Below are 15,231 nucleotides of genomic sequence, written 5' to 3'. Positions count from 1 at the left end.
ACACTCATGGCTTTTAATATCTTCTGCATACTGCCTGGTGTCTCCCCAAGACTGCCTTCACCTTCCCTCTGCTCATCCTTGCCTCTTCCTTCCATGTCATAGATGCAGAAATGGTAGCAACCATGTCCCGTTGGATCTCCCATGCTGTGTCTTTACTGTCCCTTCCTTTCCTGGCTGACTCTAGTCTGTCCTAGGGTCATGTTCTGTCCAGCTCCCACCCTTCACACCACCCCAAAATGGCTCTTCCAAAGAGGCAGCAAGCTCTTCCTGGCCAAACCTGGTAACCCTTCTGCCTTAGCCTTGCTGTGCTGGTTGTCTTTGACAGCACCAGCTGCACTCTTCTCCATAAGATCTTGTTTTCCCTTGGCATTCCCAGCTTGGCCACTTGTTTCCTGTCTCTGTTGCAGTGTGTCCATTGGGACATACTTGTCATCTGCCTCTTCCAGCTTGCCATGAACCACCCTGCCAGCCAGGCTGATGGGTAACGTGTTCATCCTCCATAGCTCAGCCCTGCCCTGGCACGCTGCTCTCTGCCATCTCTCCAGCCTTGGCAAATTCTCCTCCATCCTTCTAGACAGCTGGTACAAAACTGATTTCCCCAGTCCACTGCTTTAACCATGTCATAGAATAGAATCATGGAATGGTTTGGGTTGGAAAGGACCTTAAGATCACCCAGTTCCACCCCCCTCTTTGCTCCCTCTTGCTCATATCATATAAGGACAGGCTACTTGTCCTTACTTAGAGAATCAATGTCCAGTCCATTCATTCTTGGTGTCTGGAGCCTTACAGCTCTTTCGGCTCAGCCAACAATGTCTGTCCTCTTCACCTCTTCCCAAACAAGTATCTCCCTTGTTCCTTCTGCTCCTCTCCTTGGAAGGAGGCTTCTCCTATCGCCCACAAAGCCATTTTTTACTTGAATTCCTCCTTTAACCATGATTTTTGTTAACAAAACCCTATAACAAGGCTGCCAACCTCCTTCCTTTCCCTGCTGAGCACCATTTCTCCACACCTCCCTTCTGGCTGGTTTCTGCTGTTCTGCCTTGGCCAAACACTTACCCAGCCCATGGCTCTGGTTGTTCTGTGTGTGCAAAGAAAGGTCTGGATGAAGAAGGACACTCACACATCCACAACCTTCCTGCCTGGCCGGAGAGAGCTGCAGAGGCAAAAGCCATCAAAGCATCTGGGTGGCAAACCCAGTCATGCCCTGTCCATCACTTTGGGGTCGATCACCTCATCTGCATGAGGTGGAGAGACAGGGGAAATGCTTATAGCCAAGGGCTGCCAAGGGGAGAAGATTCATGTAGGTTAGGACAGGATCTAAATGAACCCCAGGAGCTGCTGTGAAATAACTTCAAGGACACTTCTCATTCCAGAAGAGCTGAGCCTTCCACTGTTTTGAAGTCAGAGCAGTTACTCCAAAGCAGGATTCATGGAGTAATTCCCACCTTTCAAAAAGGAGTTGTCTTCACCACAGCATGGCCTCGTGTTCTGTGCTTCATCAGGAATATTTGAGTTCCTCTGCTAAAACAATCCATTGCTTTTTTATGCCTTTGAGCCCGAATTTGGAAACCTTTACAGGAGTCCTTTCCTTTTTGGAATTGAAGACTTCTGGTAGGCCTCCATGGGGAAATCACTGAAGTCAAAGCCACATTGAAGCGCTTTACTGAAACCAGCCCTTCAGAAGGACCAGGTTACTTGGAGTTTTTGAAGTCTGGTTTAGGTTCTCTGCTTTCAGCCGAATTCCCTGCGGAATGGAAGCTCTTGGCCTGACAAAGGGTGGGAGTATTTCTTACACGGAGAGAATGAAGTGAAAAGGAGTAGAAGAAAGGGAAGGCTTCTATTTAAGAGTGGTTTTATTGCCCAGAGAAGCTGTGGCTGCCCCATCCCTGGCAGTGTTCAAGGCCAGGTTGGACACAGGGGCTTGGAGCAAGCTGCTCCAGTGGAAGGGGTCCCTGCCCGTGGCAGGGGTTGGGACTGGGTGAGCTTTGAGGTCCCTTCCAACCCAAACCATTCTGTGATTGTAAATCATGACTTTTTGCATGTTTCCTATGAAAAAGGCCTCAAAAAATCTCTTTCTCACCCATTTCCAAGCACACATTGGAGCTGAAAGATAATACCTCCCCCTTCGCTTTGACTTTGGGGCTCTTTAGTTGATCGAGACGTTTATTGTGAATGCTTCAGCTCAGAAGAGCTGTGGGATTTGCAGCCTCCTGAATAAAGCCTCTTTCAGCTGAGTGTTCAGCAATCATTGGAGTGAAATAGCTGCTTGCGTAAGAAGCACAAAGCTGGACGTTGTGTCCATCTCACTAATCCCTTTCTCCTCTCCATTGCCAAATTTTCAGTCTCCCACTTGTCATCAAAATCCATGGATCCCAGGCTCTGGAGCTTTCCAAGCTGAAGCAGGAATGAGGGTTTCATTGCTGAAACCTTTTGGTGCTGTCTTCTCCCCATCACAGTTTCAATGCAGTTTTACTTTGCCAGGTTACTAAATGAAGCCATTTCCTGCAGATGACTCTGTGAGGGATCTGTTGGGTTTTACTTGGGTTTATTGGCTTCTGGTAGGGTCTTCAGCTGCATTGCCCATGGCAGGGGGTTGGAACTGGATAATCTTTAAGGTCCTTTCCAACCCAAACCATTCCATGATTCTATGATTTCTTCCCATTACAACTCTTAATGTGTAATATGAAACAAGTTTTCCTCCCCTACACGTGTGCTGGCCACCCTCAGCTTCCCCTGAGGGATGTAACACTGGATGAGTAAAGCGAAAAGAGCTCCCTAGCATTAAACCCCCCCCCCACATTTAATAGTAGCTTGTCCTGCCAGAGGTTGGGAACATCCTCCCTGCTCCTGCAGCATTCCTGCATGTGGGCCTGGACTTAGAATCCCAGACTGATTTGGGATGAAGGGACCTTAATGCTCCTCCAGCTCCAACCCCTGCCACAGGCAGGGACCCCTTCCACTGGAGCAGCTTGCTCCAAGCCCCTGTGTCCAACCTGGCCTTGAACACTGCCAGGGATGGGGCAGCCACAGCTTCCCTGGGGAATTCTCTACCCCAGCCACTCGTGCAGGCAGCAGCTCCACCACTGAGTGAGGAGATGCCCAAACGGACACCCAAGTGAGAGGAAGCACCAAATCACTGCAGGACAGGGAATTCCGGGGGGTCTGTATTGCTCCTGGTGTATCTCCAGGACCATCCTTGGGAGGCTGGAGCTCCAACAGGACATCGTATGGAAACGACCCCCAGGAATGATGTGTTGCTATCCAAACAAAATGCTTTTTGCAAAACCTTGATGGAATCCACACATTCCCCTGGAAAGTTTTAATTTCAGCTCGGTTTGATTTTCCAAATTAAAAATAAGAAAAAAACCCAAGATGGAAATCTTGCAGCAATTGCCACATTTGGGAATATTTGGTTCCCTTCAGCTATGTAGACCTTAGGTCTTCACCATCGAGCCCAGGTCCTTCTGTATTCAGTGGAGAGAAATAGAGACCTCCCCTCTGCTCTGCTCTCGTGAGACCTCACTTGGAGCATTGTGTGCAGTTCTGGTGTCCTCAACATAAAAAGGACATGGAACTGTTGGAACAAGTCCAGAGGAGGCCACGAGGATGATCAGGGGCTGGAGCAGCTCCTGTATGGAGCCAGGCTGAGAAAGTTGGGGCTGTTGAGCCTGGAGAAGAGAAGCTGCGTGGAGAGCTCAGAGCAGCTTCCAGTGTCTGAAGGGGGCTACAAGGATGCTGGGGATGGACTCTTCATCAGGGACTGTAGTGACAGGACAAGGGGTAACGGGTTCAAACTGAAACAGGGGAAGTTTAGATTGGATGTAAGGAAGAAATTCTTTACTGAGAGGGTGCTGAGGCGCTGGAATGGGTTGCCCAGGGAGGTTGTGAATGCTCCATCCCTGGCAGTGTTCAAGGCCAGGTTGGATGAGGCCTTGGGTGCCATGGTTTAGTGTGAGGTGTCCCTGCCCATGGCAGGGGGTTGGAACTGGATTATCTTAAGGTCCTTTCCAACCCTAACTATTCTATGAATCTATGATTCTATAGAGGAGGTTTAGCCTCCCCATGGCTTCCTGTCTGTCCTACCAGGAGAGCTTGAGATGCATCCTGCCTGGATGTCCTTGCGTGCTCATGAGGAACAGGAACCCTGCGGGGGTGTAGATGCTTTCTCAAGTAACTCGGATACATAGTCAAGGTACTCCCAGAGAAAGAGACCTTTAAGATGATGTTTTATGGGGTTGTTTTCTTGGCATGGATTAGGATAGTAGGAATACATTGAGAAATGGGACCCGGATGGTGTGTGAATTGTAGGTCTGGGGTGGGCTGGAGGACGAGCCTCCTTCTCTTGAGCAAAGAAGTTGCTTGCACTCACAATAAGGTGTCCCATGGCAGACAGCAAAGAAACAGTCAAGAAGACAAAGAACAAGGAAACACAGGGATAACCCTGGCAATTGGGGATCACTCAGGTGAGCAGCAGCGAGCCCTTGGGCAGCTCTTCTTGAGCCCTGTTATTCTTATAATGGCTTCTACAACCTGTGTCCTCCACCCAGCAGAAAGGAGCCCCCACACTCTGCAAGGACCAGGTTATCCATCCTCCTTGGTCTGTCCTCCCTGAATACAGCCAGATTTGCCTTCAGAAGATGCCTCACGTTGTTCAGTATGGAATAATCCACCCCAAACCTTCTTACTCAGCCGCTTTTATAAGCACAACCCCACAAAGACTTTGATTTTCCCTTACCTTTGTCCTGGTGGCTGTGGCCGTGGGTGTCCTCTCCTTCATTAAAGATGCTTCACCTCCCCCGTGCTTTGATCCTTGCTATATTTTATCACTACGGCACTTTGCAGCAGGCAGTGCCTGCACATTAATTAAAGCTCCAGTTCCTCACGTATTCGTTCCTTGAAAGCAATGCAAATCATTGTCTGTTGCTTTACATTTGCATGATGTGAAAGGGGAAGGAAAGCCCTGGTCAGTCTGCTTTGTGCCAGGCAGCCTTTTATTCACTCCCCTTCTGAAGTATAAGCCTAATCTTAACCCACTTGCTTTCTCTCAAGGAAAAGCCTCTCATCATTTATATGTCCCCTCCTCACCAGATCTTTTTGTTATATTGCTTAATACTCAAGCAAGGAAGCCGGGGCAGCACCTTGACATTTACATTTCGTTGCTCTGTTTGTGGATCTTAACAAATGCTTTTAATAATTTCTGTATTAGAAATCTCCTTATTTCCAGTAAGCTGACAGGTCGGTGTGCATCAAGCCCAACACTCTTCCAGTGCATAACCCCACGTAGCTAAGCACTAAATAAGAGAGGAAATGGGGAAGATTGAACTTGGTGCTCTTCAACCCACCTCCTTGTGCAGAAACCTCCTTCTTCACCATAAATAATGATACAGCTCTTGAAATCAGTGCAATTTATTATCAGGGCAGGGGGTTTTCCCCCACTCTTTGGAGATTTATCTCGTTGGAGGCATGGTTCAGAGCCTTCAGCTTGTTCAAGTGAAGCCAGGAGGAAAGATGCTTTCATGCATGCTTTTTCATGGGTGATGCTGGGAGTGAGGACAGCATCCATCAGTGTTATCTTCAGAGGCAGAGCAAAGGCTACAGGGGCAATCCAGGCTCAGACCTTGCTTAAATATAGAGCCTTTTCAAGCTACTTGCATCTCCCTGTTTTTATTGAGTTATGGGGTCTAAGATCCTGATTCTGCCACAGGGAGATGCTGCGTTTCCAGCTCTGGGAAGCAGGTCCACTGAGGAACGGCTTTAACCTGCCAGAGGGGAGACTGAGATGAGCACTTAGGCAGAAGCTGTTCCCTGTGAGGGTGCTGAGGCGCTGGCCCAGGGTGCCCAGAGAAGCTGTGGCTGCCCCATCCCTGGCAGTGTTCAAGGCCAGGTTGGACACAGGGGCTTGGAGCAAGCTGCTCCAGTGGAAGAGGTCCCTGCCTGTGGCAGGGGTTGGAACTGGATGATGTTAAGGTCATTTCCAACCCAAACCATTCCATGATTCTAAAATAAGCTCCATAAATCATTCCAGCAGTGGGTACATGCAGCAGAGCGGGCAGTGTCTTCAACTGTGTTAAATGGAATGGAGTTGAAGTCATACTGTGGTTCAGTGGCTGAGTTAAAACCAGTTATCTGTATCGATGCAGAGAGCATTTACTCAGATTGAATCAGCTACTGTCATACAGGAGGCTGGGAATAACTCCACCATTGAGAAGAACCTGCTGCTGGGGTTCCTGCATCAAACCCACTGCAACTCAGAGGGGATCAGCTTTGTGTTGAAAATCTTGGATTCAGGAAGAGCAGACTAATTCTAACGTGTATTTAAATGGGATTTTTGATATCGAACCTTCAGCTGCCTCACTGCAGAAAGAGATGCTCTGTGTTCCCAGCAGAACTGCTGCTGTCAGAAATCCCTTAGGATCACTATAAAAGCAGTCACAAACCCAAGTTTCATCTGCTGGGATAGCTGATTCTCCATATGTAGGTTAACTGGGCAGATGTGCCTCTTAAATAGTACTTGGAATAGAGGGTGAAAAGGGTGGGAAGAGCATCCTTTGCTTGTGACTGATGGATGATCTTGTGGGATGGAGCTGGAAGTGAGCTGTCAGTCTTGAAAGATGCTGTTCTGGACAAGCTCGATCATCCCCTCTGATCTATCCTAAAGGTGTTCCTCAGCTGAGTTCTCTCCGGTTGAGTGTCTCTTGCCCCAAACCTCATGAGTTTTGCTTGGCTTCCATGCAAAATCGTAGCAAGAGATGAGCCACCAAGTGAAGGTGAAGGCTGCCCTCTGCTCCGGTGAACCCTTGCTGAGGTTCACCCAAAGGGAAGGACATTGGTGGTGGTTAATTTTCAATGTCTGGTTTTCAAATAGCTGCTACTTATTGTGCCATCTGCTTCCATCCTTGATGCCCTCCAGACACATGCACTACGGTCCCGATGCCACACTAGAAGCTGATGATGCTCATCCTCTTCTGTTGACCTCATGGTTCCCAAGACCTTGGGATCCACATGGAAAACATAGTGATTTAGCATTCTGAACTTTTCAATTGCCTCAACCACAGCCTGGTTTGGGTTGGAAAGGACCTTAAGGTCATCTAGATCCAACCCCCTACCATGGGCAGGGACACCTTCAACTTAAGCAGGTTGCTCCATGCCCCATCCAACCTGCCCTTGAAGCATAAGGAGACATGGAGAGGAGCTTGGAGAAGTCTACAGAGACCTTTTGGTCCCTGCAGGTCCAGCAGCAGTGAGGAAAAGAAGATGGTAACTGGACCCAGTCTTGATTCCTTCTGTTCTCAGTGTCATAGAGAATCACAGAATGGTTTGGGTTGGAAAGGACCTGGAGATCATCCAGTGTCGGGTACCTGGTGAATATCTGCTAAGGTTTGAGCACCAAAGGGATGGTAAATTCTTCACCAGGATATTTCAAAGTGAACATTCCCGAGGTGTAGATAACAGCTCAGCCACAGGAGCCCTGTGTCAAGCAAGGGAATGAACTTCTTTCCATCCTCATCGAAAACCGTTTCTCCCTTATGTGGTTCTCCTGTTGTGTTTCTCTGCATTTTTGAGATGGAGGGGCACAAGGGAAGCTCCAAGATCACTGCAAAACAGCAGCATTGCATTAAGCTGCTTGCAATGAGCCTGCTTATTTAGGCCAGTGGTATTGAAACACAATCCCTTTTGAGCGTATAAAAAAGAGTGCCTCAAATCAGTGCTGCAGAGACATGAGGCGCTCCAGTTTAAAAGTTCATTAAGCCTGGAGCATGTTCCCTCCCAAGCATTCTGTCCTCCTGAGCTGGTTTAACTTCCTTCATTAAAAATAAGCCTTTTCCTTTCCCTGAAAGTAGGACACACACATCTCACATGGAGGCTGTCTCGTGCTCCAACTGCATTTATTAATAATGCAGGGAAGAATAACGCTTCTCATCCATCACTCCAGTGCCCTGAATAGATACTGCTAAAATCAGCCTGAGGAAATTAGGGGTGTCCATGGGGATGTTGTGGGGCAGGATGGGGGCTCTAAACCCCCATTCCTGCGTCTGGGTCCTCCCTGAAGGAAACATTGTTCTGCAGGGGGAAAGCGTAGGCATCATCTTTCCCCACATAAGTGCTTTGAGCTGTCCTCGTAGGTGCCCATTGGCTGTTCGGGGACATCAATAGGTCCCCTAAGGGGGGAATCTTGAGGTGTGAGGGGGTGAATAACCTGTAGAGGTTGAAAAGCTTCCTAAGAACAAATGGTCCCACCAGTTTGAGGCGTTCAAGAGCATGGTAATGGGGCTGCCTGGGGAATTCAGCTTATTGCAAACCTTGTAGGAGGCTCATGGCTGTATCCATCACAAATAGAATCCCAGCCTGGTTTGTGTTGAAGGGACCTTAAAGCTCCTCCAGCTCCAACCCCTGCCACAGGCAGGGACCCCTTCCACTGGAGCAGCTTGCTCCAAGCCCCTGTGTCCAACCTGGCCTTGAACACTGCCAGGGATGGGGCAGCCACAGCTTCTCTGGGCACCCTGGGCCAGCGCCTCAGCACCCTCACAGGGAACAGCTTCTGCCTTATCTCCAACCTGACCTTCCCCTGTTTCAGTCTGAACCCATCACCCCTTGTCCTGTCACTGCAGTCCCTGATGAAGAGTCCATCCCCAGCATCCTTGTAGCCCCCTTCAGACACTGGAAGCTGCTCTGAGGTCTCCACGCAGCTTCTCTTCTCCAGGCTGAACAGCCCCAACTTTCTCAGCCTGGCTCCATGCAGGAGCTGCTCCAGCCCCTGCTCATCCTCGTGGCCTCCTCTGGACTTGCTCCAGTAGCTCTATGTCCTTCTGATGCTGAGGACACCAGAACTGCACACAGTTAATGTGATATTTATGATATTAGATAGTCATGGCTGGATTGTAACCTCTCTGAATTGTTGCTTTTGCAAAGAACCAGCAGATATTAATGTTCCTAAAAGCCTCCTTGGTTCACCTTTTGTGTAGCTTTAAGTGATGGATTCTCCAAGGATCTATGATTTAATGCAAGCTCCCGGCCATCTCAGGCCCAAATTGCTGTGGTTTTTTGGTAGCTCTGATGTGGAGAAAGCACAGAAGAAGGATCCGTGTAACACCTAACTAAATTGCCTCATCAGTCCTGGATGTTAAAACCTTTGTGAAATGCAGAGGCAAAAATGAATCTGATCTTGAAGAAAAGCCTGAGTGAAAGAGTGGTTCTGGCTCAGTGCTGGGAGTTAATTCTCCAGCGTGATGTTCAGGAGTGCAGCGTACCATGGAAAACTGTGGAAGGCGGGTTGGAAATCCTTAATAACTCACAAACCTCTGGGAGAGGGCACACGCTCGGAACACAACGTGATCAGCGCTTGAATGGAGGAGAAACCGTGCTTTAAATCTCTCCAAAACCTCTTTTTTCTCTTCAAGATGATGAGAAAGCAGCAGAGCATCATCCAGGCAGATCCTGCACCCGTAACCATCTCCACACAGCTGGTGATTGCCATGCTGTCCAGGAGAGCATCACTGCTGCTGTCCTCAATGCTCCTCTGTTTCTGTCCCACATCAGGAGAGTGGGCTCATGAGGTTTTGGTGGACCAACACACCTGCAGCAGTGCTTCTTTGCTCTCTCTGTGGTGTCCAGCCATTAGGACCTGTGTTGCTGTTGCCATGGGCTGGAGCACCAGCACTGATTCCTCCTTGGCCTCCTCAGTTAATTGTCCCCAACTTCCAGCCCTGTGCACTCCATTGTCATCTTCAGAGATGGTTGGTTAGGAGTCTGAGCAGACACAGAGGTGTTGGAGGGGTTGGGAACATCATTGCTCTTGCCTTTGGGATGCAGAAAGGTTCACAGGCCCTGACCAGGTCATAAAGTCCCTTGTTTGGGGCTTAGCACTGGTCTTCTCAGGGTAGGAATGTGCTTGGGAGAAGGAGTTATGAAGTCTTCATGGAGCCAGTGGGAGGGTAAGGAACCCACCACCTCCTCCTTTAGGCCATGGTGTCTCTCCAACAGAGCTCCTCTTTCTGCTTTAACCTTGCCTGGTTCTGCTGTCAGAAATGGTTCCCTTCCTACAGAATTCCTCTGTTGTTCCTTTCTTGCCCAAAGGTCCTTTGTTTTGACTCCTGAAGTCTCTTGAGTTGGCAGATCTGGCCCCAAATCCCTTTACCCTGTCCCTAACACCACCTGCACAAGGAGAAGAGGACAACAGGACCATACCCTGACCTCCAGCCTTCTACAGATCTTGGGGAACCCGCTCATTTGGTGTAGAGAGACCATGTCAACAGTGTGTCTTCTGTGTCCCCAAAAATACCTTTAGAGAAGCCATAAATCCGTGATTTTCCTTGATTCCAGGAGCTTTATTTTACCTTCTTTATCCTCCACAACTGCACAGCGAGGTCTGATCACTAGGTGCCTTGTTGAGGATTGATCAAGCCTCGCTTGGTTTTCCTTCCTTAGTAGCTGGGGGTGTGAAATACATCCTGTGGTACATGGGAAACCTGGAGCTTTTATAATGCTGTCCAGAGCAGCTGGTGGTGAGCAGTGAGCTGTCAGAACTGGCTGAGGCCTTCAAAAGATGGATGAGCTCCGTTGGGAGGTGGTGGGATTTCAACCAGGGATGGTTAATTCTTGGAGTTGAGCCTGGCACAAGGAGTTAGGGTGCATCCGTAGTTTCAGGGGGGAAGCAAAAAAGGGAAGCAGAAAAAGACCTGGTAAACCTTTCCTGGAGGCATCAACTTCGGAAGGAGCAACCTGCTCTAGTGGAAGTCATCCTTGCCCATGGCAAGGGGTTGGAATTGGATGAGCTTTAAGGTCCCTTCCAACCCAAAGCGTGGTTCTATGATTCTATGAGGGTATAGCCACTGCTGGTTCATTGAATTTTGTTGGTTGTGTCTCAAATCCCACAAGATTTGACTCTTGATGTTCCTCTGGATTATCTTTCTTGGCTTCACATATTACTTTACATATACTGGGATACAGGATGACCTTCCCAAAGCCACTGCTTCTGCTCCCTGACCTTTCCAAAGCTGTGATGGGACAGTCACAGCAACCAGTACCTTGTCCACCGGTGGCATCTGCCATGCAAGCATCTCAAAGGGTTTTACTGGGAATAAAATGCCTTGCACAACCAACTCAGGCTGTTTTCCAACTGGGAAAGGACGAGGACAACCATTGCTGGTTCATATGCACAGAGGTGACCAGTGGTATCTGGGGAGGGATGGTGGCTTTGCTAGCAGTGTCCCTCTGGTGTAGATCTTCATGCAGGTCTCTTAGCTCAGGAAACCAAGTAACTGGTTTGCTGCAAACCATCCCTCCATGGGGATGAGGTGGGACAAGAGGAACCATCATGGTGCGACATTCCTATGGATATTTGTCCTTAAGAGGTGGGAGGGGAAAGGAAGAGAGCAGCAAAGTGGTTCAAATGGGAAGTTGTGTGTTCATTGCTGTGTGTGACACCTCTTCTCTGTCTCCATCCAGCTACACTTCTGATGAAGCAAGCCTGGCCACAGACCTCCTCCTCCTGTGCCACGGAGGGCACCTTCCACCTCCCAGTGGACACCGGCACCGAGAACAGAACTTACCAGGCTTCTTCCGCAGCATTCAGTAAATGCACCTTTTCTTCTGGGGTTTTCCTTGGTTGGTTTGTGTCCGTTTCCCTCCCCTCCTGGGGCTACTTTGGGATGGGGTTATTTGAGATCTGCCTGTTTGAAATGGATGGGATCATTCATGTCTGTGTGTCTGTCCCTGTGTGCTGACACAGTGAGGGTGCTGCACATCCTGGGGGTGCTTGCTCTGCACCATGTAGCAGATCCATCACCTTGTGCCAGAGATATCCAGTGGGAGCTGCTTTCATTCCTCTGGGATGAAATGTTGTGTTTTTTCCACTCAAAACAAGGTAGCATCCTTTGTTCCTGTGTTCAAACCATGATGGAGCATGAAGAGGAGAGCACTGACCCTCCCAGTGCTCCTTCAGAGGAACAAGTCAAATGGAGAAGGGTGAAGGCCTCTTTCAGCCAAGTGTTTGGTCCCCAGGAGCAACCTTGTCTTGATTTCAGGTGTATACTGCAGTGGTGATGCTCTGTGGTTGAACAGAATGGTATACGTAATAAAAACAAAGGGAGATTATTTCCTATTCCCTTAAAACAGAGAATTCCAAATTCCAGGTTGATTTTCAAGGAATCCAGGGTGAAATTCCCACCTTTTAACTCAAACTGGCTGCACAGAGGCAGGGGGAGGAGATGCTGCTTATGGATCGTGGTTAAACAGGCTTTTCCAGCTGAAGCCATGTAATCTCATCCCCTAAGAGGCCCAACAGTGCCTCCAGGAGGGGTGATAAGCTCCCAGATAAGGCCCCTGGTGCTTCCCCTGCTGTGTGGGGTGTCCCCTGGCCCCTGCCCAACTGCTCTTGCCTGCTCTTGCCCTCATGTTGCCTGTTAAAGCTGGGGCATGGGGAGGGCTGCAGGCATGAGGTGGGACCGCTCCTAGGTTCTAAGGGGCTCAAGCACCTCCTGTATGAAGCCAGGCTGAGAACACTGGGGCTGTTGAGCCTGGAGAAGAGAAGCTGCGTGGAGACCTCAGAGCAGCTTCCAGTGTCTGAAGGGGGCTACAAGGATGCTGGGGATGGGCTCTTCATCAGGGACTGCAGTGACAGGACAAGGGGTGATGGGTTCAGACTGAAACAGGGGAAGTTTAGATTGGATCTAAGGAAGAAATTCTTTACTGAGAGGGTGGTGAGATGGAGCCAAAGGACAGATCCAGTTCGGGATGCCCAACCTGAAATGCTTCTGATTATTCAGAGCCTGTGCTTAAGGCAGCATCTGCCAGCAGAGTCCTGACAAAGCCACCACAGCGATGCATGAAGCATCTCTGAAACCTCAGGGCTTTATCTCTTAAATTTGATTTCCCAATTCAATGTGCCCAAGCCAGTTCTCTGGCAATGAGAGCAGCCTGCATGGGGCTGCCCAGTGACCACACACTGGTGGCCGCAGCCAAAGTTTGCCCCCAAACCTATTTCTACCGTGGTATCTGCTCTTCCCCTCTCTGATTTTGAAGGAGGAATCTCCCCTGCAGCAGCCTGGAGGTGCAGCGGGAAGGAGAAAGCACATCCAGGCATGGGTTAAATTCCAGGGGAATTTTGCCAAACACTATCTAGGTTTCTACTAATTGCAAGGTAAGAGTTTCCAAACACTTGAAACTTGGTCAGATCTGGTCTGGCATGAAATTAGATGTCATACAAAGCTCGTGCACCATGTGAAGGGTAGTGTCCCTAACCCAATGAATGGTAGGGATGTCGCTTTTCAAAGAGAATCATGGAATTCCATTCCTAGAATGGTTTGGGTTGGAAGGGACCTTTGAAGCTCATTTAGTCCAGCCCACATCCCCCTGCAGTGATCAGGGATATCTTCAAGTAGGTCAGGTTGCTCCAAGCTCCATCCAGCCTGACCTTGAATGCTTCCAGGAATGGGGCATCCACCACCTCTCTGGGAAAACATGGAAGATTCCATCTTCCATGGGCTGTTATGCTTAATACCCTTTTTAATATCATAGATAAATTGTGCATGATTCAGCAACTGGAAAACCACATCAAGTCTTAACATTCAGGTGGTGAAACCACGCAGCCTTGAGCTGGTCCACAGCTCCAGACGCCCATCAGAATTGGAAGCGTGATGCTGAGAGCTGGCATCCAAGGTCTTTGTTTAAAAAAATGAGTTCAGAAGAGAAGAAAATGGGTAAAATTGAACAGGAGCTTGGTGGCTCTGTAGGTGACGTTGTTGGGTTCCTGGAGGACCTCATGATGTCTCCATACAGCCATTCAGAACCTGCAGTTCCATTCCTCCTTTAAAGATAGTTGCTCTCCTGCTAATGTGAGTCAGAATGAAAGGTCACAGCTCTTCTGCTGTTTAATTAACACATTGGATCCAATGTGCAGCAAGCAGGAGGCGGTGAGATGCTGTTTGGGAGTTCCTAGAAAGCTTGTTTTCTTCACGCCCTTGCAGTGCTGGGCGCATAATGTGGGCTATTAGCAGCCTTGCAATCTTTGCCTTCATTAATTGCTGCCCTGAATAGTGCTTGAGTAAATGACTTCATTATGTTTGAGTGCTTGGGTATCTTACTGCTGGGCTGAGCCTTGGCTTCTCCTCTCCATCCTACAGAGTCTTTGGAGCCTGTTTGCTCCAAGGTTGGTTTCTCCCAGTCCTCTGCAAGAGCTGGATACCATTTCCCAGCAGCCATCCCATCTTACATGTTTTTCCCTGCTTGTGGGAGCAGATTTCTTACCATTCCTATTTTACTTGTTCATTAAGCTGTGACCAACACCTTCATGGCACGCTTGATGCAGTCTGGGGCATCCCGTGGCAGCAGCTCAGCTTTTAGTCTACCCTAAAAGAAAACCCTTAAAGCACAACTTCAAGTATTCCTGAGGATTAGAATAGGATTAGATTGGGGAAACCACTACTTTATGGTCTAGACAAGTGCTGTGTGTGGTGGGTTGGGAGCTACTGCCCAAGGTGATGGTGAACCTTACGACATCCCATGTTCCTTTTCCAACTGGGAACCTGTCACTGGTGGGGTAGATACAGGGCCCAGCACTGCTCAATGTCTTCTTAAGTGATCTGGGTGATGGGATCAAGTGCTCCCTGATGAAGTTTGCCAATGACACCAAACTGAGTGGGAAGAGGGCACTTGGGAAGGTGGAGCCACCCTCTAGGATGAGCTGGGCTGGCTGAAGATTGGGCTGGGAAGAACCTGATGGAGCTCAACAAGGACAAGTGTCAGGTCTTGCCCTTGGGAAAACCCAATCCTGGAGCAGCACAGGCTGGGATGTGCCTGACTGGAGCAGCTCTGGGAAAGGGACCTGAAGGAACCAGCTCCATAGGAGTGAACAGTGAGCGGCTGCAGCAAAGAAAGCCAACAGGGTGCTGGGGAACATCAACAAGGGCATCACCAGCAGAGATAAAGGTGTCACTGTCCCACTCTGCTCAGTGCTGATCAGGCAGCCCCTGGAATACTGTGATCGGTTTTGGTCCTGCTGCCTGTGCCTGCCACCCCACTGTCCTCCCTCTGATCCTGGCTTGGCAGCAACCCGCAGTGCCTGTTGATGAAGCAGAGAAATGGCTTTTCTTAATGGCAATAAAGCAGATTTGCTGCTTTTGTTACTAATGCAAATAATCTGCAGGGAGCAGGACAGATATAAGGTGCTTGAGCATCACTTGGGGTTTCCTCTCAAAGCTGCAAGGTGAGCTGATGGTCACAGTCCTCCTTTGC

At 49.2% G+C, this 15,231-nt stretch overlaps 1 protein-coding gene across 2 annotated transcripts in view; it reads left to right on the top strand.

Moving 5' to 3' along the window:
• FAM168A (family with sequence similarity 168 member A) overlaps positions 1-15,231 on the top strand; it is a 184,486-nt gene that overhangs the window by 157,126 nt on the left and 12,129 nt on the right. For both annotated transcript variants that reach the window (XM_080613618.1, XM_080613619.1), the window contains exon 5: positions 11,446-11,571. In XM_080613618.1, coding sequence (XP_080469744.1) covers positions 11,446-11,571 — 126 coding nt within the window. The remainder of the gene's footprint in view (positions 1-11,445; positions 11,572-15,231) is intronic.

This window comes from Psittacula echo, assembly GCF_963264785.1.
Source record: "Psittacula echo genome assembly, chromosome: 3".
Classification (NCBI taxonomy): Eukaryota; Metazoa; Chordata; class Aves; order Psittaciformes; family Psittacidae; genus Psittacula; species Psittacula echo.
This window is presented reverse-complemented; position numbering and strand designations above follow the sequence as displayed.